This window comes from Hetaerina americana, unplaced genomic scaffold (assembly GCF_022747635.1).
Source record: "Hetaerina americana unplaced genomic scaffold, ioHetAmer1.1.p SCAF_10, whole genome shotgun sequence".
Taxonomy (NCBI): Eukaryota; Metazoa; Arthropoda; class Insecta; order Odonata; family Calopterygidae; genus Hetaerina; species Hetaerina americana.
Window position 1 is genome coordinate 20,093,825 of NW_027286070.1, and position 25,273 is coordinate 20,119,097.

Sequence of the window (25,273 nt, forward strand, 5' to 3'; positions counted from 1 at the left end):
GTATGTGTGTGTGTATATATATACATATATATATATATATATATATATATATATATATATATATGTGTGTGTATATATATACACATATATATATATATATATATATATATATATATATATATATATATATATATATATATATATATATATACACACATACATACATGCATATACATATATATACATAAACCTGTATATATATACAGGCATATTTTTAATATATATATATATATATATATATATATATAGTATATAAAATATCTATTCCTACCCCTTCCTCGCTTGCCTAAACCTTTCTCCCTTCTACCAGTCTTCATCATCCCATCGCCATGTAAATATTGTGTATTCATCTTTCCTGCCTCCCTTGGATTACTCCCAACAATCCTCTCCTTTTCCTATCCCCCATACCTGGTAACGAACTTCCTCGTTTGTTTTCCTATTTGTCCATTTACTTTTTTCATTTACCTCCACAGCCACATCTTTAAAGTCTCCATTTATATGTATGCACATGATTTAAGTCGACTGGAGTATAGTTCGAACGCCGAAACTGCCCGGAAACAGATCCTTCTTTTCCCAGAGGGACACAGTTCATAACATAGGAAATTAAAACATACATAAATTTAGTGTTTAATTTATTAATTTCAAATAATCTGAAACTAAGACTTCGGCCTTTACGTAGGACTTTTATCAATGCTATAACAAAGACAATTACAAACACCCAACCCCTAGGTGGAGAAAAACCCACCTGGGCGGGAATCGAACCTGCGACCTCTGGGTTAGCAGGTGAACAGATTTAATAATGGAACAGATTTAGAATGCTTTATTTGTTACGTGGAATATTTGTACCCAATAGAACACCTTTGAGTTTATCATCAATAAGATTTACCTCTAAGAGGCAGGTTGCTGGTAGTTACAACACGTTTATCATTCAGATCATGTAACCTAAGAATGATAAATTTAGATTTAAATGTATATAAAGGTGTTTGCTTCCCACACATAGAATGCTTTCACAGTTTTTGATTGGAATTTCATCAGCATAAAGAACCCCCCACCAATTTACTTATTATGTCTTAACTGGACATTTGGTAGTTGTTTCGTTAAGTGACTAAGTAATTCTGAAAAACTTAACTTAATAAAAACTAAGCTTCTGAAAAAATTGTAGAATAGGTAAGAACTTAACTTAGAGAAGAATCAGTACAAATTTTCGTGGAAGGGAGCCATTAAATGCTGCAATTAAAATTCTTATTAACTACAACAAGGTGACATTGGCACAAAGGTGCATTCTCGGTAGTGCTCAAACCCTGCACCAGCCGCTTCGGTTCCGAGCGTCATCAACCGCGAAAATTTCACCCAACGGCGACCGCGTTATCTCCGTAGCAAGCAGCGATGAATGCACACCAAGCTCTATGGTATGCACATCCCCACCACGGAGACCGCATATGGTAGACATAAGAGTAGCGAGACCGCACGAAATTAATCGATCGCCGAACCAAAGGGCGAATCCCACCAATTCCGCCCTGAGAGCAAATTCAAAAAGCCCAACGCTCGAAATCTGCGGTGGGTCGAGGGTGGTAGAGAGGGCATAAATCCAAAGGCAGACACGCCACCACTTCGGGGCAGGTGACACGCCCACGCTTCCCCCCCCCCCCGGGTCTACCACGGGTGATGACATTACCACCGGTGATAATTTCGCGCCTCAGCCAACAATAGCATTAGCGGCCTTTGATGTAACTACCATAGGAAATTTTACTGTAATATAACAGATAATGTACATATCCATTGGGTTTGTCAACTTTTACAAGGAGTCGGAAGCAGATGGCAGCTGCCATTAGTAAAAATGCGAAGAAAAAGTGCATGAAAACTTTCAATTGGAGCGAAGTTTTGTATTTTTCGGAGTCTTAGCCGTCGACTAAAAGGAGCATATACGTAAATTGAACACTTTCAAGATGCTGATGTGGAGGAAAACGCAGAAAATAAAACGGATGGAAAGGAAAAAGAACGCCTTAGTGCTAGGCATGGTTGACGAGAAGGTAAGGTAAGTGAAATGGCTGTTGGAAGATTTTCGAAGCAGGACGGTGCCCGAGATAATGATATGTAATGAGATTTTGAACATAGAGGGAGGAAGAGATTAATCATTTTCGATGAAAACAAGTGAGATGAAAAGTACGAAGAACAAAAGAATGAGTTTTGTGATCTACGGTATGGGGTTAAAGGATCGGTTGAGCCATGGATGCTAGGCGTAAAGGAGTATAGTAGTGTGTAGTGCCCAGGTCAACCCAAAACGAACCCTTGACCAGCAGACTACGGCCAATAAAAATGGGATCCTGCGGGAAGTGGTAACAGAGGGAACCATGGCGCTCCCCTACATCTTCGGTGGTGCCATGCATGCCAGATACACTAAAGAATGGTTTTTTATTACTCCAGCCATTCAATCCAACCAAAAATACGTTTTTGAGTGAAATGACATCACTCGGAAGTGAATAAAGAGAAATTGGAAGTAAATAACTGATTAGGAAGCTTGCCCTCGTCGGTCTTGAGCTTCCACCAACGCCCACATTACCAGCAGCAGGCACTCTAATAGCGTTGCAACATTTTGGAAAATAGCGCGGAGAACTTCACAAAGAAAGTACAGGTATAACAGCACACCGAAATTTCTTCGGCGATTGGCGAATGAAATAAGCTTTAAAGCGATCTAATACAAAATTTCGAAAGCTCAAATAGCTTCAGGGGTTAAGTTTCTGAACACAAACGGCATTTACAGCAGAGTGATTACAAAACTTAAATAGCAATGGCGACTGGAGAGTAAGAAAAAAAGATGCCCGCATCAACAATCCTAAAAGGATATTCTCCGACGGTAAGCGCATAAAGAAGCAAGCACAACTATTAGTAAAAAAGGAAAATATTGAGACATTGAAAACTCTTATTTATTCTCTAAAATGAAGAAACTTATTTAGTGTAGAAATGATCTATTCACCTCATGCAGAGCCCCCTGATCATTTTGCCTGATAAAAGCAATTGAAAAGTCACCAGTTAATCCGTTTTAAGGACATATACAAAAATAATTATCAGTAGTTTTAAGTCGGTTTCAGTAATGGAAAATCCAGAGTCAAAAAAGGAGGGTTGCACTTTTTTGGATATGATACTCAATATTTACAATGAGAAGGCACTAAATAAAACACAAGTTTTAACCTGTGATTCATGTGCACAGGAAAACCATAGGCTTCTTTTGGTTTCCTAGTAAAAATCCTCAGAAAATTGAAATTTGAAGAGAATGAGTGCATGGAACTTGATATGAAGGAATAAAACTTCGAAGGGCTCTTCTAAGGTTGTGAAAATAAAAGGAGAGAAGAGATTGGAAGAAATAGAGGTATTACGCAACGGAAGATTGATGGAGATTGAATTGATGGGGAGAATCGACAATGAAGACATCATAAGATGGGAAGGGAAGAAATATTTTTTTCAAACCCCGTGCAGAAGAAGAGAGACTTGCTGGACATATATTATAGCCTATTAAGGAGGCTCCCTGAAGACAACAGTAAAGAAAGAATGAATGGGCAGAATTAGAGACCTGGGACACGAATTGAATAGGCCAAATAGATAAAAATGGGGGACGCACCTAATTATAAATAAACGAAGACACACTTAGAAAAGAGAACGAGAGATTGAACCAATTTTCTGATTTATAACCGACGAAGATGAATAAATAAATAATGCGAAGACGGGAGACGAAGGCTAATATGATTCCCGTCCATGAATAGCATTCTAGTGCTCATTATCTATTTATCTCCATTTAAGAAGGCAAGTAAATGTCTACTCTGGAAAGAAATTTCCAAGTTTATGGTTACTAATCCAGTGTGGCAGTCGTCCTTGGTAAAGACTATCTGGTTAAGAAAAACTATTTACGGAAACCACAACCGTAAGAAGAACCACGGCGCGCGACACCGCAGACGTGTTAATGCGGGATGTGAACCCAATACGGTCCCTGATTTATTTTAATCCACGAGGAAGTAAACATCGGAAAATGGGATTGAGCGAAATATGCTCTGGAATATAAAATGATGGCGACTGACCGGCATATCATTTTCACCATGCCTGTCCATTTTCTGATTAAATATGTTCTCAATTTACAGCACAATCCAATGATTATTCGAGAAAAAATAACGGACACTGAGCCGGGTATCTTAAGTGCTTCGGAAACCAAGAATCGTTCGGTTTGGCCAATTTAACATCAATAAAACAAGTAAATAATAAAGAAATCCAGCAAATAATTAAAATATTTTTAACTTAAATGCACAATTGCAAATTCCATAGCCAGCTCCATCAGTCAGCCAAATACAAAATCACGAATTCATATTTCTGGAGGACAAGCGAGTTCATTATTTAAACATTAATATATTTCTCTAAGGATACTTTCCTTAGCTTTCGATTACTCATATACTGAGATGGGACCTACGGAGAAGGGTACTCGACCTTTCGGCATCATAAATCACCACAAACAGGGTCGATTCCGGACGACGCCTCAAGGCATCTTCAGTTTCACCCAAAGCGTTGTGTTTTTCCGGGAATGAGATCTTCCGGTACAGGGAAAGGAACAAACCGCTACTCCTGCCTTGATCCATGAATGTAATACGCCCGTTTGGACTGGCTTCGCAATAGATGAGCTTTATCCTTTCCTATCAAACGAACCTTCCCGGTTGATGTGTCTTTTTTCAAATGTTATAAATTACTAAATTTAAAGATTTTTTCCTTCAAACAATGCTATCGATAATGTCGAGACCACGTTTTTGTAAATGAATCGATTGTGATAAATAATGATTATACTACCTATGATGCTCCCTAAGAATTCATTATTTCCTCGAGGAACAAATAATCTTAATCCAATGACCAAAAATTCTGATGAATACTCTTTGGTCTAGGTCTCGACGCAGCTGTGATAATGCCTTCATCACCACCGATAAAGGCTTCCGCTGAGATCAGGGAACTGGGAATATAGGCTCAGAAACCCCGCTATCCAAAACCAATTACATTTATGTGTATTCATTAATATGTATATATATAAATATATATGTATATATACACATACATATGTATGTATGTATATATGTATGCATATATGTGTATGCATATGTATGTATGTATATGTGTATATATATATAATATATATATATATATATATATATATATATATATATATATATATATATGTATGTATGTATGTATGTATGTATATACACACATATATACCATATATATATATATATATATATATATATGTATATGATTTCGTCGAATTAACACGCAAGTGTTGAATAACAACCTTTGTGAGCAACAAACAATATAAGAACACATAAAAAGATCACTCACACGTTATTTCTTGATCATTTCGACGGAATTCAACTCCGTCTTCATCGGAAGAAATACTATAGAAGTTATGACTGCTTTAATGAAGTCATTACTTCTCTTTCTTCCGATGAAGACGGAGTTGAATTCCGTCGAAATGATCAAGAAATAACTTGTGAGTGATCTTTTTATGTGTTCTTATATTGTTTGTTGCTGTCAAATCTTGTTATTTATTTACACACACACACACATATATATATATATATATATATATATATATATATATATATATATATATATATATATATATATATATACACACATGCATATATTATGAAAAGGACACGCAAGGTGTAAACTTATCCCGGGTCCATTCGAGGCTGAAAACAAAGAAGGTTGGGTATGCCCGGCCGCAAACCTCTCGGGCGACTACTGGCGAGATAAAAATCAATCCCCTTCGACATTAAACAACCGGCGGCTGGCTGCTCCCTCTCACCTCCTCCGGAGGTGGTTGATCAGGGAGACGAGAGAGAGGAGATAGAGAGGGAAAGTAGGGTTTGTGGAAGAAAGGTGAGGAAATGGGGAGGGCATAGGGAGGGAAGGGCGCTCACGTGCACCCTCGGAATTCGTGAATTAACGATTTCCGCGGCAATCGAATGACGTTACATAACGTAGTGCGCTGAGATGAGAACGGTGGCCGTGACCGTGAACTCGAAAACAAGACCAGCGCGAGCCAAGTATCGACGCGATCGATGGGGAGGGGGAACGAGGGCACATTCGCGTATCGCATCGGTGTCGCGCTTGCACCGGGGAACGAGGGAGCGACCGTCCACCCGCCGTGTTGCATCGCCGAAGCAACATGGACAGTGACGTCAGGATTTCCCCAGGAGGCTTCTGCAGCAGCCATGGTCTGCAACTCATTTCGTCACTTTAACGGTAACTTTGGGTGCGCTCTTTTTCTTGACATAGCTAGGGTTAGATTACGTGTAATTAGTAATATGTAATACGGGGTTTAAGGATATTTTGAGCCCCGTTAGTCAGGGCTAAGGTATTTAGTGCCAGGGTTCACCATCCTAATTAGGAACACCCCTACTAATAAATAATTATCTTTCTCAACAACCTGCCTGATAGTTTATGATCAAACACTTCTATCCATCAAAAATCATTTAAGGCTGAAAGTTACATATCCGTCGCTATATGCAATGGGATGCCAGTCGTTGTCACTCGGCGATATTCCTTGCAAGCGACGATTTTCGTCACCAATGGGCTAAAGACTTAAGATTCTTTACGAGTAACGGAGTTCGAGAGGAGCTCCACCTTTTGCAATCTCACAGCGCTGCTGTGAGAATGCAAATGAGTTGCAGTCTTCTCGAAAGGACTAACTTGAGCCCCTTTCACACAGTCAAACGATACCCCTAAGTCCGCTTAAGAAATCATGTACAAGAAAATTAATGCGCTTGTGGTCATAACCGCGGGCATGCTTAACGTGAGGCGACTAGTGCAGTCCGGTTTCTTTCAGAACTGGCCCACTCGGAAATTTATTGTACGGATAATGAAGATGTCGCATTGAATTGATCAATCGAAACGACGCTTACCGATGCGCAACTGTTTGCCAGCATTATTGCGGAACTGACAGCCACTACCCCAACAAATTTATGGCTTCGCTGACTGTCCATATTTATTAATGGGAATCGTCTCTGTATTATTTACGTCTAGATGCCGGAAAGAAACCGAACGAAGGAAAACTGGTTCGGTGAAGGAACCTTAATCCCGCTCGTACATCGTATGCATTCCCATTCAATACATAATCAAAACCAAGGACAATTAAAAAGATTATGTGACCAATGATTCTGCTTGAGACAGGTAAAAGTGACAAATCTGATACCGAACTGCTTGGCTTCTTGTACATATCAAAGATTGTAATCCAATGACATTGGATCACTTGTCCTAGACACGGACCTCTGAGTTGGTTTGCACTCCTGGCATACTATACACTTCAGATGCCTACAAAGATTCAATTTTCGATCAAATCAATTTTTCTTCTTTAATTGTAGAGAAGCAACAACAAATCAGAGGATGGACTCATGCGAACGGATGAAAATGCGAGGTTTTTCCCTTCTTCCAATATGTTGAATCTACGTGAATTTGCGCAGAATTCACAATTAAGTTTTTTAAAACCCCACGTAACCCACAACTTTGTGGCGACATTTAATTTATATTCAAGAACTCTAATGCACTTTTTTTAGCCCCTCCTATGCGAAACAATTTAGTTTCCACCATGATGGACAATTTAAAAAAAAATCATTTCCAATTGGACCTCTATGGCATTTCTTCGTCAAACTGGCGATTCTGGCAAAAGGCAAAAGTTTTTGGAATGATGATTCACTGTGATAAATCTTATATCAATGCTTTATCAAACAAAAATTGCCTTTCCGTGCTCTTGACGTTCCTTAACTAATTTGGGAGTGAAATCCCGACATGATGGACAACAAAGGACACACGGTGTGGGAAAAAATAAAATTATGAGCTCGAATATATATTTTTAAAATTTTAGTCATCGAAATCAAAGTTATTGACGTGGAATTATAAGTCCAAAAGGATTTTACGGCCGAGCATTACTCACTGCGAGCAGATCAAGGGGAGGAAGTCGAAACTAACTTCTAAGCGAGCATTCTCGGAAAATCCAAAAACCATGGAATACCTAACAGCATACAATCTTAGGGAGACTGCACTGACCGTATCCCATCCTTTCACATCGCTCTCGATTCCATCCTTCCACAACCACCCATTCTCCCATAACTCTTGTTTCCCACGCAACTGCCAGCAGACCACTCCCCGGCCCCGTCCCCTTCCGCAGCTCTCCACACCAACCCACCCTTTTCCCCCGCAGTTCTCTCCCATTTCCTTCCTCCAGTGCCCCAGCACTTCGCCGGAATCCCCTCTTTCTCTCACTCTCTATCCGATCCTGCGACGCAGTTAAACCCCCTGGTCCAGAGAGAGAATTCCCCGGGCGGACCCACTCCGATGACGACGGATCAATTTTCTTCCACCACCAGCACTTTCGTGACCATTCGGAAAGATAAAACGATCCTCAAAACCTTGCTTTTTTGGACGAGGGTTGCGCAAGCGTTTTGAGTTCCCCCGTTTCCCTCATTCTCCTTCCATTACTTCATTTTTTTTTGGCGATCTCATAAAACGGGTCGTTCACGTCCTCTGATGGGGCGATTATTGAGCATTGAGGGCGAGGAAAACGACCACCGGGGCCTTACTGACGATTCGAACACGCGACCTTGACGGTTGCCGCCCGCCAATTCTCACCACTCCTCTATATCTATCTATTCCTTGACACATAAAGATGGCGGGACACGAATGGAAGACCTGCCTTTCTTTCCTCCTGCCCCCCCCCTTCTGTGTGACTTTCTCTTGACGTAGATTGGGGTTGTCATGTTGAATATGATGGGGGAAGGTAGCTAAATTATTACTCTTGCGATTAGAATCATCACACTGCACGTGCAAAACTTACGGTTTCTACGATAACACCTCTACTTATGATACGGAGATGAGCCTTCGCGAAGCGCAGATCTACAATATTTGCATTACTCGACATATTTATTGTAACTAAGAATTAATAAAAACGCAAATGTTTGATGCTGCATGGTGGTGTTGAGTCAACCCCAGCCAAACGCCCTAGTGTTTGCTTGCATGGTATCTTGTAGAATAGAAAAAATGCTGTTGCTCGTTCCTGCTATCATTTAGCATTGAAAATTTTAAGTGCATTCTCTTCTCTATATTGATTCTTCAGAAAAATGCACCGCTCGGCAATCTAGATCAGTCGTCGAATTACTGACTGCACAGCTATTGCACCGTTGCGATTTAATTTAAATTAAAAATTCCCCGTTGCCCAATTTTCCATATAATATAACTGTAACTTCTCCGACTATGCAGATTAACAATTAATATTATATTTGGGTTTGAATTGGAAAAGGCAATCGAAATAGGTTGAAAAAATGTTTCTATTACTCAATATATTTATCATACCAATTGTATAAATGAAGAGACCTCTTATTATATTAAACAATCACGAATTTTGTAGGAAGTATTACACCAATAGTTTTGTCATATACAAACTTTGAATTAGTAATTATTTGGCAGCAGACTTTACTTCCTACATCAGCTATAGCGTGAGGCTATCCACTAAATTTCAAAACGAAACTTGCTTAATTTTGCGAGATAGGAATCTACGATGGAGGGAAAGATACAATCTAATATGTATGCGAAACAACTCCGACGTATTTGAAAAAATCTGTGGGCGATAACTCACCAAGATGACTTGTTATATTCAATTGCTGCTTTCAAATACTGATAAAATAAAAAATCTTGTGAGCTCACCGGTATAGAGCGCCCCACGATTACGAACTAACCAAAACCCTTAATACAAGCTATAGCAAAATAGCACGCATGTCAAATATTATACAAAAAGGAATTCATGTGATTACTTGGAAAGTTAAGTGAAACCTGTTCCCAATATCTCCCTGGACATCAATAATTAATCGAGACGGACAGTCGTACTGTCCCCCAGGGCACCCATGCTACTTCTCCCAACTACGAATAAATTATTCCCTTCCGACGTCACGCCATCTCTTCCACGCTCACTCGCCGGGCTGATAAGAGGACTCGGGAGGGGAAAAAACGAAGGGATGAGAGGGAGGGAGAGGGGAGGGGGAAGGAGAGAAGAGGGGAGCCAAAAAGGAACGACCGCGGAGTAATGACGTCAACGTTGCCTTTGCCCGAGGAAAATGTAACCTGAATGCGACAGCATGTAACCCAGAAACAAAAACAAGAGGAAAAAAGTTAAATAAAAAAACTCCAAATGCACTATCCCTCTCCTCCCCTCTGTGGAGTGAGAGAAAAAAAATTAAGTTTGGGACGGGAGGGAGAGAGTGAGGGAGAAAGGACATCATCATCCAGCCACGACCTGCTATGCCGTGCTCTTCTGCAAGCTGCTGTCGAGCAAATCCCTCAAAAAGGCCCACCCAACGAACACACACATCTATACATACACACTCCCCTTCCTGCCTGCTCCGACAGTCTGAAAACGCAGCGAATGGGTGGAGGGGAATATCCTATGGAAGACTACCCCCCCCTCTCTCTCTTTCTATGCTCACCATAGAAGCCTTCGCCCCCTACAAAACTTCTTGCAACCCCCCCCCCTTCCTTATCCGCCGATCCCACCCCACCCCAACCTCTGCACTCCTCCGGATCCCGATGCGCCCTCTCGTTTCAAAAATCTCTCGCTCCGCCCCCGCGTCTGGCACACTACTTTCCCCCCTCTCGCCCCTCACGTCTCCTTAAACCGCACTCCTCTCTCACCCCCATCCCTCCACCAACCCCGCCCGGGCTCAGGGATCACCCAAAACACACCCACAGCCTGAACCGTCCCCTCCCTCCCGAACCCTCCCATTCTCTCTCTCCCCGACTGTCCTCCACACGGCTCCCTCCCTGCACCTCGGCTCCGACCCCCTACGCACACGCAATGCAAGCCAGCCAGCCCCGCCGACCCTGCTCCCTCCTAGCCGTCCCGGACCGCGCGCGCCCCTCCTTGCCCCCGCGACTCCTCTTTTCCCTTCCCTCCAAGCTCCCTCGCCCCCACAAGTTACCCGGTCTACGCCGTTTTGTGCTAGCCTCAGTTATCGACCCACGGGCGGATGCAAGGTGGACCACAAGGAGGACGGCTCGCATGATTCGAATATATACAATTCGAACATCTATACATTCATGCACAAGTACATAAACACAGTAAAACCTGCCAAATGAGGAATTACAGGAGGCCGCGTGATTTTTTCGACGGGGTTTTTCCGGGATTCCATTCTAAGACAGGTCGAAGCAATGGCCACTTCAGACTTCCTTGCAAAGATTTTTAAAAATGAAAGGCATGGCTATATCTATTTTAATTCAATACTTTAGCTCCTTAAAAATTAAACGATCTAGAAAATAAATTAATTTAAAAAAGAAAAGTCCCTTACATTTGTAGTTGGCGTTTAGAAGTATAACATTTCCAAACTCGGAACAGACTAGTGGGAACTATTCATTTGAAATTCTATTTCCACGTTCATTTGGTCCAATGCAACTGATTCATTAATACAAGAAAAGATATGTTGAATGCTTTCCTTCCGCGATTCACGGGTACATCATTTAAGAGGGGTTTATTTGAGAATAAAATGATCATGGTGGGCACCCTTCTATGTGGACAAGTTCCGACGCATACTTTATTTAAAAGTGGTCCGCTGGCCAAGGAAGAATTTGGAAGAAAAAGATGGATACAGGGATTAACTACTGCAACAATTCCCGGATCCCACCTATCATGAAGCTCAACATCCAAGCACTAAAATATAACATACTTCGAAGTGTATAGATTTATTTATTCATTCGCCCTTTAACATTTCGATCTGAAGTTCCCTTCCGTACTGTTGTTCCCCTTCGCGATATCTTTCCTGTCACAATGAAACCCGTGAAAGATGGTATCTGCAGGATGAATAACTCGGTCTAAGCTGTAAATCCAAAGAAATTGCGGCAAACGTCGCAACAGTCAATCGAACGGTGGGCGTAACATGGCGAGAAATTTCACATCGAAAAAAATTAATTCGCCTAAACTAGATCGTTGAACTGCGTGAGATCTTCTCGAAGCTTCTCGAAAGCTAGAAATCTCAGGAACTGTAATATGTAACGATTTAATTATTTATCGAGTATTATAACCTCAAAGACGGACCCTGAGAGACGAGGATGGATAGCGCACTACGCAGCAGTTATGATAAGAAATATGCATTTTATTCACCGTCAGTGATGGGAGTAAATTAAATTGACGGAATGTTTTGTAAACATCTACCAGTTTTGATACCGAAACCCCTTTGACTGAATAACCTTCTACCTTAAGTTAGAGGGGGAAAACATGATTTAAATTCATCAAATTAACACAAAAATGTACACGTTCGCACTTTTCACAGATAAATATCCATTCCCATTGTTTCGACCAGCTAGCTCATCCCGGAAACAAAAGGAGGCCATTTGAGATTCCGCACTCGACAGGTTTTACTGTAAAATTTTCTTGCCAAAAATTCATTGTGATTCAGAATGTGTCGTCCAACCTGATTCTTCTTTTCCGTACACAACTCGAATTGGCGTTTTTTTCTCTCTCTCCCCTACCCCCCAACCCTCTCCCTCTTTTTCCCCCACTCCTCTTCCACCTCTTTGTTTCTCATTTTACGAGTCCATTTGCTTTCAGCATCCGCCCCCCGGACAGGTTTCGAAGGCGCCTATTCTTCTATTATTCCACTTTTCCGACGTCCATGTCTCCGGGCCATGGAACGCCACAAATGCGCGCGAATACTACCTTGATCAAAAAGTTCCCGGAATAACCACCGTGTGGCGCTCCCATCGTTCCGATTTGAGTTCTGTTTTTTTTGTTAAATTGGTACATCTGTTGTTGATATTCCCTTTAAATCTTAGTGTCATAACTTGACATTTGCAAAAGTTACGGTCGGTTTTCGGTATGTCCATCAGTGCTTCCTGCGATTTTTCCATTACTTCCTCTCGGCTGCTAAAACGCGTTCCCCGTAATGGTTTTTTAACTCGATTGAACAGAAAGAAGTCACAGGGAGCCAAATCAGGTGAATTCGGTGGCTGTTGGTTGGTATTTGTTGCATTTTTCGTCAAAAAATTACGAATAATGATAGCACTGTGCGACGGTGCGTTATCATGGTGCAAAATCCACGAGTTTTCTGCCCACATTTCTGGTCTCTTTCGGCGAATTGCTTCACGCAAACGTCTCATAACGCCCAAATAATACTCTTTGTTTACTGTCTGGCCTTCTGGCAAAAATTCATGATGCACTACACCGTTGTAATCCATGAAAACCGTCAGCATTGCCTTCTTTTTTGACTGAAAACGACGTGGTTTTTTTGGTCTCGGCTCATTTGGTGAACGCCATTCACTTGCCTGATGTCTGGATTGCGTGTCGTACTCATAAACCCACGTCTCGTCTCCAGTAATGATCCTTTTGATGAATGTGGGATCGGATTCAGCCTCGCAAATCATGTCTTTTGCGACGTCAACACGGTCTCTTTTTTGCATGAAATTGAGGTCTTTTGGCACCAACTTTGCTGCTACACGACGGAAACCCAAATCATTAACCACAATGTCTTGGGCGGATCCATAGGCAATGTTCAAGTCCTCCGCTATTTCTCTGATGGTTAATTTGCGGTTATTGACCAACATTTCTTTTACTTTATCAATTTTTTCACCGACTTTCGATGTCGATGGTCTGCCACTGCGTTCATCATCTTCGATTGACTCACGACCACTTCTGAACCGCTCGTGCCACTGGTAAACGACCGTTTTTTTTAGAGAATCGTTGCCGAAACACTTTTCCAACATTTCCAACGTCCGTGCGCCACTAAATCCGTTTTTTACGCAAAATTTAATACAAGTTCGTTGTTGCAAATTTAAATCCATTTCTGAAATTGTAAAAAATCGCCAACACACACAGAGATAGATGTACTCTTGGCTACGTAACTTTTGCAAATGTCAAGTTATGACACTAAGATTTAAAGGGAATATCAACAACAGATGTACCAATTTAATAAAAAAACAGAACTCAAATCGGAACGATGGGAGCGCCACAGGGTGGTTATTCCGGGAACTTTTTGATCAAGGTAGTATATATCTGGACGTACACGCACACGAATCAAAAATGAGAGAGAGAGGAAAAAACAGAACCAAAGGGAAGGAGGGGGGGAAATTCCCTCCTTCGATCCGCTCCGCATTCTCCCTTTAACCGTCCCCGGGCCTCTTTTGTTTCGCATTTTTGCCTGATTGAATTCGACCGATCGAGCCGTCAGATAATTCGCACGTTATGCTACCTCCTCTTTTGTGCAAAGGTTGCACTTTTTTTTACTGCCGTTCCGTTTCGTGGAACGACCTCATATCCTCACGGTTCCGTGTGACTTGGTACTTGCAGGTGCGCGAGTAACGCGGCAAAAATGACAGATCGCTGTGAAGCGCCATTCGTTCCTCCCGCCCATTACACGAAATTGCCGTTCTTCTCGGTTCGTGGGACTTGCATTTTTTCCCCAATCATTCCAATTTCACTTCCTAAGCGCATTCGTAATTGTTTATTAATCTATCATTATAATGTGTCTACTACCGAACGACACACTCAAGGATACCATTATGGTAATTCAGAACTTAAACGACTGAATACACATTAGAGTCACTCATTAAACTCAAACCGATCACCACCTTTATTCAACTAAAAAACGTCGGAACACTACCACGCGAAACACTTCTTGTGGTGAATTTGGTATCACTACAGTCCCTACTGTACTATTTTACTGCTATACTTTTGATTTTTTCTACGGCCCGCACATAGTACGGCCCACGCTTGACAAGAACTCACGCCACAATTAAAACGAGCATAGGGAATCCCGGATTCGCATATTCAAGGCTTTTTTTTTTTAAAAAAAGCAACGCAAAGACCGTTTTACCGATTTTATAAAGAAATCATCGAATAAATACCGGGGTTTTCCCGACTGAGTGGCCACTCTCCGAACGTTAAGACCGATGCTAATCGATCGGTGTATCGAAGTCCCTGCAAATGTCAGTTAGAAGCGCGCACACTTCGATCCACTTTTAGACCCCTCCCGAGTCGCTGAAGTATCCTGAGAGAGCGGGAACGGAATCAAAGCTCCCGCGACGACTGACTAACGCCAAGCGTCATCGGAAAAGCCACCACATCCATCGTTGATGCAAGCTCTCCTCTCCGTTCTGTAACTCTGGCCGGGCCCACGTGGAACCGGGCAACCATACGGGCTTAGTTCAGTTTTTTATCCGCGTTTCCATTAACTGACTCGTGTGCTCAAACCCCGCCCCCGGCCTCCTCCCCCAGTCCCGCGTCCTCAACTAAACCACCGCTGCGGACCGCAGATGAACCACGGGGGAAAAAAAGACATGTTCGGCAGCGGGGCCCGAATCGAAAATAAAAGAAGAAAATTATTGCCGAACCCGCAACATAACCAGATATCGTCGTCTCTCCGTATCGCCGAGTGCTGTGACGCGGGGATGAGAGGATATAACTTCGGGATGGAGGTTCGGTGCACGGGTGCAAAATGAGGCGTGGGCACCTGTAACATTCTACCTTGTGACCGAATGAAATTTTTAGACGAGCGGCGAAACGAAGTCCATATTCCTAGTTCTAATGGGTCACTTAAGGGTATATGCCTCCTAATTCCCGTGAAGTTCCCTACTGAAACAATTAGTATAAGGGATGTACATAAAAGCTAAATTGAAATGAAATAAGTCGATGGGAAACGGTTTGCAATTACCAAATGGCTACCGAATTCCACACCCTAGTACACACTGAAAATAGATATGGTATGGATGGCAATGCATTTAAAAAGGTCTTCCCGACGCCCAAAATTACAACAACCCATTTAGTAACTAGCATATTCCACTTCCATAAATGAAGCAGGAATCACCAGTTTTCATCTCATAATAACTATGAGCACAAATAAATGGTATCCTGGTAGCTAATTCTGAGAATTTTATTGCATCACTTCATTAAATTAATGGTAGTGCGAAAAGTTCCTTTTTCATCAGTTTTGGCTTATCCGGGATCCGCCCAAAATACATCGTCCCTCCATGGTTCTCGAGCATACACAGATTAGCATACGGCCGACGTCAGCCAATTGGTTAATTAGTACAAGTCGAGTTTTATTCCTTTAGTCAACTGCGAAAAGAAATAACTTAATCTGGTGAAATGAAAACAATTAGACACATCTCACAGCCAATATATTTCAATTAATATCAGAGCACTTAAGGAAACGATGGAACGGCCTCATGAGAAATATCGAAAACACAGGATGTAGATACCCGCCATTATTGAACAAACGCTTGCAATATCAGCGGCAAAAATATGTATGAAAAAAACTGCTTACTACAACTCTATCCTTCGCCTTGGACGATTTGTTTCATCTCAAGGAGAAATATTTGACAAGACACCACAACGAAGAACACGGTCGCCGGTAAAATTGATTGTTTTCTCATTTATTACGACGGCTGAACTTATCCCAATTAATTTTAGTGAATGTTGCCTCACTTACTCCCGGCTATATCTGCGCAAAATAATGAGTTACTCGGCGACATTGCGTTTGATAACAAAATTAGTCCCACGTCAGCCGAGGGGATTGCGTGATACCGAGGGAACTCCGCAGGGAACACTTGCGACCCCCCACCACACACCCCGAAGAATGGGATTGCCCATTACGGGGTAGCAGATAATCCCCATCCACTCCACCCTGCAAACACAGGCATATGAATTAACCCAGAAGACTTTTCCACGAGATAAAAAGAGATGGTTACCCTACCCACAATATGGATAAAGGGAATATAAACTGCTGAAAATATCAATTCTTTTACCATTTCAGTTTTTATTTTAAAACCCTTTTTTTTAATGTATTCATTAACGTTTCCTTGACCCTGCTGGCCAAATACACTTTCCAGAACAAACGACGATCAACATTATGACAGACTATACTGCATAAATTGATACTGTTCAACTTCATTGTAAATTTTATTCGAACACCATTACGTTCAGTTGTCAATAAATTTCGGAAAATTCGAATCCAGAAGATTAACACATCAATTAAGGGAAAAACATCGACATCATCGTATCCACTTCTTAGTTTAATTTAAAGTAAGCTTAGTTTAATGCAAAGTATGGAGGAAAATTATGGAAGGATTGAAGATTCCCTGCATAACTTAACAACCAGTATTTTTAACCTCTGCCTTTCCGGAAAAGGAACGGGGTGAAAGGTATGCATCAATTCATTCGATACAATGTATTTTCAATTCGAGGGTAGGATGCAAATGCGTTGCTACGAGAGACAAAGATGTTTATATCGTGACATTTTTAAATGTGTGGTTGACCAGTCCGAAATACGAGTATAGGTTTTAGCTGAATTATTTAAGTTCATTTCTTATGACATTTTACTAAGTTTGTACTCTACGGCAAGGCAGGGGCTTAAACCATCGTCATATTACGCATGCGACTGCAGGGACATTACCCCACCAGACCAGAGTAAGTAAGATCGCTGATTAGCATCCGGCAAAACCACCTCCAAACTTACGTAGAGATAAAATTAAGACACTAGGAGTACAGGTTACTCTAAGTGACCCAAACAAAAATGAGAAATGGGCAGAAAACCGGATCAGTCTAAAACCTCAAAAAAAAAGTTCGGTCGCACTGAGAATTATGCTCAAGGAATGGGCGTTTGACCATTTAAAAATACACGAATAACACAATTCTGAATATATCACTGGCCAAATGACTACATATTGAGACAGATTGACTCCGACAAGCGGTAGCAATGAGGAGCGGAAGTGGCGGACGCACCCTATAACCATTCGCAGTCATAACTGATAATTTTTACCGACAATGGTACAGAACGGATTCAAAAATCTTTTAAATCACGGAGAGAAATATAGCTCTGAAATTTTGGTGGATCACATTTGGGAGTACCCTTATAATTACCAAACCACGGAGAGAACAACGGTACAAACCCAGCCATGTGGCACTCTCCAACACTCCGCGGGTAAAATGAAATTCTTTCGCGAGCGGCAGGTCACCGACCTTTCTCCTAGACACGATCGTAGAGCAGCGGACAAGCTGGCGAATTCGGCTTTTTTTAATTTCCTAGCCAACTGGAGGAGACAGCGGAAGGGCCTCGCGACAGAGCAGGCGGGCGTACGTAACCCTGCAGCTCGTAAAACGATGGGAGGCGGGTGTGGGAACGCGAAGGGAGAGGAAGCATCGTCCTATCTCTCCCTACGGGTGCGGTGGGAGTCTCAACCACAGCAACCCCCGAAATATTATGACCTGGAGGACCAGCGGGAGTTGGGAAGGACAGACGGGGTGGGTTGGGAGGGGGATCCCGAAAGGGAAGTCTGGGCGGAGGGGTGGTATATTGGAGATCCAGATGGGGTGAGAACCTTGGGAATGGAAGGGCAAGGGAGGCCAGACGGAATGGTGGAGAGGAAGGGAGGAGGAGTGGCCGTGGCTGGGAGGGAAAGGTCGCCCAACGCTGGGGAGGAAGGAAAAGGTGGCGGGGGGATGTACGGAGGGCGGGAATAGATAGCCCCGTCCGGGCGTCTATAAAAGTGGAGGGAGGGTGCGGGTGATGCGGGGGAGGGTCGACCGATCCGCGGCTACTGACCCCTCCCTCGTCCCGCTTCCCCTCTCGCCTCACCGCCCCGGTGGGTGCGGGTCGTCGCCACCGCAACCGCCCGAGGCGCGGCGTGGAATCGACCCCTCCCACCTCGGGTGCGTGTGCATGGGTGCGGGCGGACCCTCCTCCCCGTCTCCGTCCCGCCGCACCCGGCGCGGGAGGGCAAAGGGTGTCGTCCTAGACTAAAAGGCTTCGCGACCACTCTCGCATAATGTTTCGCCACGGGTGGCTCCTCCTTAGCCTCTCCCCCTCCCCATATGAATCCAGATTTTATTCTTGTGAGTGCACGACCGTGTTGGTCAAAGGTCCGCCGCCTTAAAAAGGAATGCACGTATCTGATTCGTCATGACGACTTAATTTTTCACCGACGGAAAATCCTTCGGGAAAAAACATACGGGCAGGAATCAGGTTAATTTCCGAAAACCACGGCGCCCGCTCACCATCAATTCTCATGTGGACAGCTAATTTATGTGGAGGACTAAATAAACTTTTGCAACGTCCATTTTAGGCAAACGACCAATTTTTTTGGCGTGGTTCACTCTGAGCTCTCCTGACATTAGGAACCAGGATACACATTAGAGGAAAGCTGTACGCGAAGGTCAGTATTCATAATGGAAGGACGTGATACATTTTCCCATCTAATGTTGCAAATGCATAAATTAGTCCAGTGCACGAATGTTGCGTCCTCATCGATCAAAAACGTGTCCCAGGTAAATAATTTTAGATTCCATATGTGGCGCTATTTCATCGCAACTAAATTAAATAAACAACAACCTTGAAAGTTCCTTCTCAACGAATACTCACGAAACTAATTTTTTGCACGAGTCATCAATCAATATTATCTCATGGAACCGATTTTTTTGGTTGTGAACGATAATGCTCACATTCACCTTCACCATATTGTGTAAAAACCTCGCAGAGATTAATTATGCCTTTTCGGGGTATAATTTTCACCCATTGACTTGGCAGGAATATTTGAAAAAAAAACAAACAGATAATTGAAGGAGGGTTTATAGAAAATATGAAACTTTAATTTCGGTAAAAACATCGTAAACTGCAAATATTTGCAACTTTTAAGAAAAGATAACTTTTGACGCCTGTAATAATACTCACAATATGCACAACGCAGTTGGCGTGGCTTCGCCAAGGTGGTCAGGGGCCATAGTTTCGTTATCATCAAATTCACATTAAAGACAAAATGAAATGTAATGACCTAGCAATCATTTTCGAGGAGACTTCATTTGAAATACTGTAATCTACTTATTGCTCGGAATAATAATACAATGTGAATGAATCTCACCTAAATGTGATTTTAAAAAATTAAATGAATATCGCTTCTGCATAGGTCGTCTTTTACAACGTAAAATGGAACGCGCCACTATTAACATTTTAACGTATGACAAGAAATTTTCGTGAAAACCTTCAAGCAACAAACAGATTGATGAACGTAGTAATTGATCAGCTAATACCACCAAGGATTTAAGACATGAAAAACTTCGTGAATTTCGTAACTTTTTCGGCGTGGCATACAGCAAACATTTTCACGGTCGAATATGAGCTAGCATATTAACTACAACGACGATTATCACCAGTACGAGCGAAGACGGGAAGAATACGCGGCAGAGGGCAACGTGAGGTCAATGCACCGGCTTTCCACCTTAACGGGCGGGGATTCGACTTCCAACGGTGACTAGGGCGACTTCGCAAAAATTCGTCCGTGCCGTGCACGTACGGGAGGGTAAGGGAGATATGGTACGGAATGCACCGCTGGTGAAGGGTAAGAGAGAGAGAGATAGAGGGGAAGGGGATATACCAAGGGCCCCAACCGTTGATTCTATCCATCCCTTGGGTGTGATGCCACGGTCTGATTCCGAAAAGACGCGTTTCTCCCCATCCCTTCCCCCCCTCGCCGAGGCCAGTCTTCCAGAGGGACTCGCTCGCTACCTCCGACCGTTTTAACGACCGGCCGTCCCTATGAAATCTCGTGCCCACCACATTTGCTCTCTCTATAGGATAGAGACCGTAAGTCTAGTCGATAACTGGCGATGGAACCCTCGTATGAGTTGGTGGGAATAAACTTCAAGCGGGACGTGTGCACACGATTTATGTCGCGGGGGCCGGTGCTTAAGCGCGTCTGTGATGGAGGAGGCATCATCCTTCGCTGTATGCAACCTTGACGACCTTTACGCGATCGCGTGAAAAATGGCGCGTTTAAAATGCGGGCGGCAAGCAGCACAAAGAGTTTTAACATGAATGCCGTTCCATTGATAGTTCTCCTTCATTAACACGGGCAGAGCACGCGCAAGCTTAGAACAGGTAGTGTGATCACTAAAATAAAATGTGACCTTTAACCGAGAATCAAAAAGAGCTAATACGCAACAGAATTTTTAACTTAAATTTCACAGGAATTGAACTTAGGGAGCAGAGAATAAATACATGACGAGTGCACACGCGAAACTCAAGTTAAAAGTGACAGCGATGAACAACGCAATAAATCCCTTTTCTTCAGGCATTGATTAAAATTTATATCTATACAAATATTTTCTCAAAGTTTTTTTTTTTGGATTTTTAAAATTATATAGAACGATAAGTTACGTTTGTTTTCATTGTCAGAATAGAAATGCGTATCACACAAAAACCAACCTGCCCAATACGAAAATTAAGTCATGCCGCCAGTTTTAAAAATCTCCATGATTTCGCTCCCGCATTAGGGAATTTATTTATGGTGGAACTTGTTAAATTTCCACCCATAAATTTTACACATTCAACTCAGGATTGGTGGCATGGGGCAGTTTTCAGGCGAATAACACATGGATAGCATTTGGGCGAGGAGAGGGGTCGCATAAAATAAAATTATGAAGTACGAGGAATTATCATGGTGCACATTAATTATCATTACGAACCCTTTTTCTCTTCCCGAGCTTCTACCAATCTCAACACCCATCTTTTCAAACAATCCTTTCTGACTTTGCCACCACAATGAATATAATAACACAATAAGGAAGAATGAGGTACTCGCTGTTGCAAAGGGGTAATTAACTCTTCATGAAGTCGATACAAAAGAGGAGGGAGCGCAGTATCTATCAAAGAGTCCCCGAGTTTGCGCAACATCAAAATCCTGAGTGAAAAATAAAATAAGGGGAGGATTCGGCGGCGAAAGAGCATGTTCACGGCACGGTCTCAGCACGTTCACGATCTACGACCCAATCCGCGCCGCTGCGTGCACCACGGGAGGGAGAGGAGGTGGGGGAGGTAGGAGAAACGCATCACCGGCTCCATCCATCCCTTGCATCCGTTCCGGCGGTTATGAAAATGGAAATATCGATTCGAATCACCGGCGCCCGTGGGACGTGAAACGGCCAAGGCATGGATAGAGAGAGAGAGAGAAAGGGAGTTAAACACATTTTTAATGGTCGCTCCGCACGGAGAACCATCTCTCTCTCCTACACACATCGAAGATGATCCACCACACCAATGCCATCGCGATGGGATAACGCAGGTCTGGAGCATGTAACGATCAGGTAGCCGCCGCCATCCGTCCAGGCTGTCACACCCGACCCGACCTCCACCACCCACCTACACACACACAACACCCACCCACGCACATAACGAGAACCCTGCGATGGCATCCCTCACAAAACGGCCCCAACGAAAGTGGAGGAGGCTAAAAGAAAAATGTTTCCCTCATCCCCCTCACCTAAGCCACTTGCAAAAAAAAGGGGAACACGGGGTGGGGGGGGCGTCCCCACTCATTTCTCCCCCCCTCCTTAACCCTAGGGAGTGAACACGCCCATTGGGAAGGGTGCAATTGCCCCCGCCCCCCTGCCGCATGCATCCGCCGACAAGAGCACTGGGCACGTTTTCGAATTCTGAGAAACACACGGAAATGAGCGGTGGAGACTGAAAGGAAAACTTTTTTCCCACATGTGCGTGTGTGTGTGGCAGGGGACGGAGTGGAAAACTAACTCAATACGGGAAATGAAAGAACGCCCCTTCGACGTGCGAACGCACAGGACACGGTAGGACGAACGCACTCTTCGAATAATTACGTCGAGAGTAAGAAACAAATCAAGGAAGCACATCCACGGGAATCATCTCATGTGCAGGCAGGGTGTCATAAGGAGACGGTTCTCCACGCCGCAGAGAATGATCCACAAGATTTTTGATCCGTGCGATGCGAAATCGATTCCGTAGTTTTTACATTTACCGAGCACAAGAGATGCACGAAACGCCCAACCTTGGCGCGGAGCCGATTGCATTCAGTAACGACTGCGCCGGAATAAAGCCGCAAAGTTATTTTTTTGATTCATCTCTGCGAAGGAAGCATCACGATTCATCCGGTTCCGAACGAGTAAAAATAAGTAACGATTCATGATTTGAGACCAAAAAATAATAAACCGTTTCGTCGGGTGGAAGAAAAGGACCGTTTTCAAGTATCTCTATATACCTGGGAAGACATCTCTGAGCTCGGGACTACCCCGGATCCAACCGTTGCGCTGCTGGATGATGCACTGGAACATGGCGTGACCTTGAGAGACTTTCCTTTGTGTTGGGGAGCACACTCCGGGGGAGGCTTTTCGGGTCCTGCTTTCTCCCTCCTCGTTGTGTCCCAGGAAAGGGCTCCAAGGGGCCGCAGCCGCTCGTAGAGGGCCACCGGAGGGTTGAGGGGGGCCTCAGAGAGGAGGCAGGGAGGTCACACCGGGGGGAAGGGGGAGGGGATTAGTGTCTCCTTCACGCGACGACTGAGGAGGGCTGGTAAGAAAACTCGCACGTCTTTTCCGTACCGAGCCGGCCTGCGGTGGGTTTCTGGCGAGAAGAGGGAGGAGAGTGCGGAATGGGAGGGTGAAGCGGCGTAGGGGGATGGAGAGAGAGGCGAAACTCCCACCACGACGAAGAGGGTGGCTGTTGGGGGGATGGGAGAGATACAGAACACACGGCAGAGAAGGCGGGGATGAGAAAGACACGAGAGATGCACGAACGTGGGGGGGGGGGAGTTTTCGGCGTCTTGAAGAGAGAGAGAGAGGAAGGATATTTCTCAGGGGAGATTGTGCGAAACAGGGAGGAGGAGGACGAAGAAGAAGGGGGTGGCAAAGTGGGGGGGTCACCCCGGCGACGGAGGAAGGGACGCGACCGTCTTGCTGGCTACATGGCCCCTCTGCGAGACGCTCATCTCAGCTCCCACTCGATCCCCCCACCGTACTTCTTTCCCCACCCCTTAACTCACGGGGTGGTGCACAAACAAGTTTTACTTAATGCCACACTTCCGCGGTAGTACACGATGCGCGGACCCCCGGCTGGCTCCACACGAACAGGTGATTACTATCTCCTTCCTCTTCCGCTCCGCAAACCCACGAATTTTTTTTTCGACAGGTCCACCTCCTTCTCCTCCCGGGAAAATATATCCCGTTTCCGGGATTTCCGAAACCGCACGGATGCACTACTCCCCCGAATGATGGTGGAGGGATGCCACAGGGAATAATATAATCTCCTCCTGCAAGCACGAGATGCACCACAACCTGGACCTATTGGATTCGACTGACGTCTGTCTAACCGCCCGCCGGACCACCAAGCCTGGGTTCGCCCGAGCGACGGAGGCGCCGCGCGACCGCCACTTGAACTCGATTCAACACGAAATCGGATCAGCGACGAGGACGACATCTCTGGGGTCCATGGGAAACAACTAGGGTGCAACAACGACCTCGGGGGGGGGGGAGATGTGAGGAGGAGGGGAAAAGGAGTCTCTCTCTCTCTCTCTCACTTTTTTTTCTCTCTTCGCTGCCGTGTTACGTTTTCATCCTTGGAATATTTTGCGGGAAACCGGTCGTGTCTGCGCGTGTAGAATTAAATGAATGCGCGTCCGCATTGCCGGCGAGTTGGGACCATATAGTCTTCCGACCTCTGCATTTTACGTGGGCCAACACTTGGGCTATCATGTCGATTACTTTGACTAATCCGGCCGATTCTTGAAAGCGAGATATAGGGCACAATTGCCGCAATTTCGTTTGTTATCTTCCTCTATTCGTCCTTCCCCCTAACCTCCTCTTCCGAAAGCCGCTCCCGCCGAATACGCGTAAGCATCGAACTAAGAGCTGCAAATTCCTTGGCGAACGAGACAATCCCTTTCGAGCTCACCTCTTCTCGCGTGCCAAGTAGTACGACGTGATATTTATGAAAGGAGTCAACTCGGTTGTTACAGCTTCTAACAGATTTGCGCAGCGTTTATCGAGATATCTCGGTCGACGCATAAAAGTGGATATACCACCGTATCGAGATTTTTCTCGTGAAACACGCGAACTTAATGCGGCGATTCGAAAAGGGAAGGGATCGTACTATTTTGACCCGAACGAAATGACGGTGACCTCTCTTGGGGTGGAATTTATTTCCTCATTGGCTTGCCAAAGACAATCGACTATTTATCTTCAGAATAATAATCCCATACCTTGGGTGAAATTAAAATAGGCATGAGGTCCTTTTTTTCCATTCAAATTTCACGAACACGGAACATCAATTTTCGTGGTCGCGACCTGTGGGTTGCCAGGCATTTTTCTATTGATTTTGATTACGCCAGTTTTTCAGGATCAAGGTATAAATTTTTTAACTACAAAAATACAACTAAAAGGACAAAGTAAAAAAAATATATATTCTTTGCAAAATTT

The 25,273-nt window shown here is 43.8% G+C and overlaps 1 protein-coding gene across 3 annotated transcripts in view; it reads right to left on the bottom strand.

The window, feature by feature from the left end:
* The window catches only part of LOC139700003 (SLIT-ROBO Rho GTPase-activating protein 1-like), a 337,506-nt gene that overhangs the window by 276,395 nt on the left and 35,838 nt on the right, over positions 1-25,273 (bottom strand). The window contains exon 1 of one of the 3 annotated variants that reach the window (XM_071598425.1): positions 23,065-24,140. The exons of the other annotated variants lie outside the window; for them this stretch is intronic. Within the exon in view, the coding sequence (XP_071454526.1) occupies positions 23,065-23,137 (73 nt within the window). The 5' untranslated portion in view covers positions 23,138-24,140. Of the gene's footprint in view, positions 1-23,064; positions 24,141-25,273 lie in introns of those variants that run through there. 3 annotated transcript variants of the gene reach the window in all.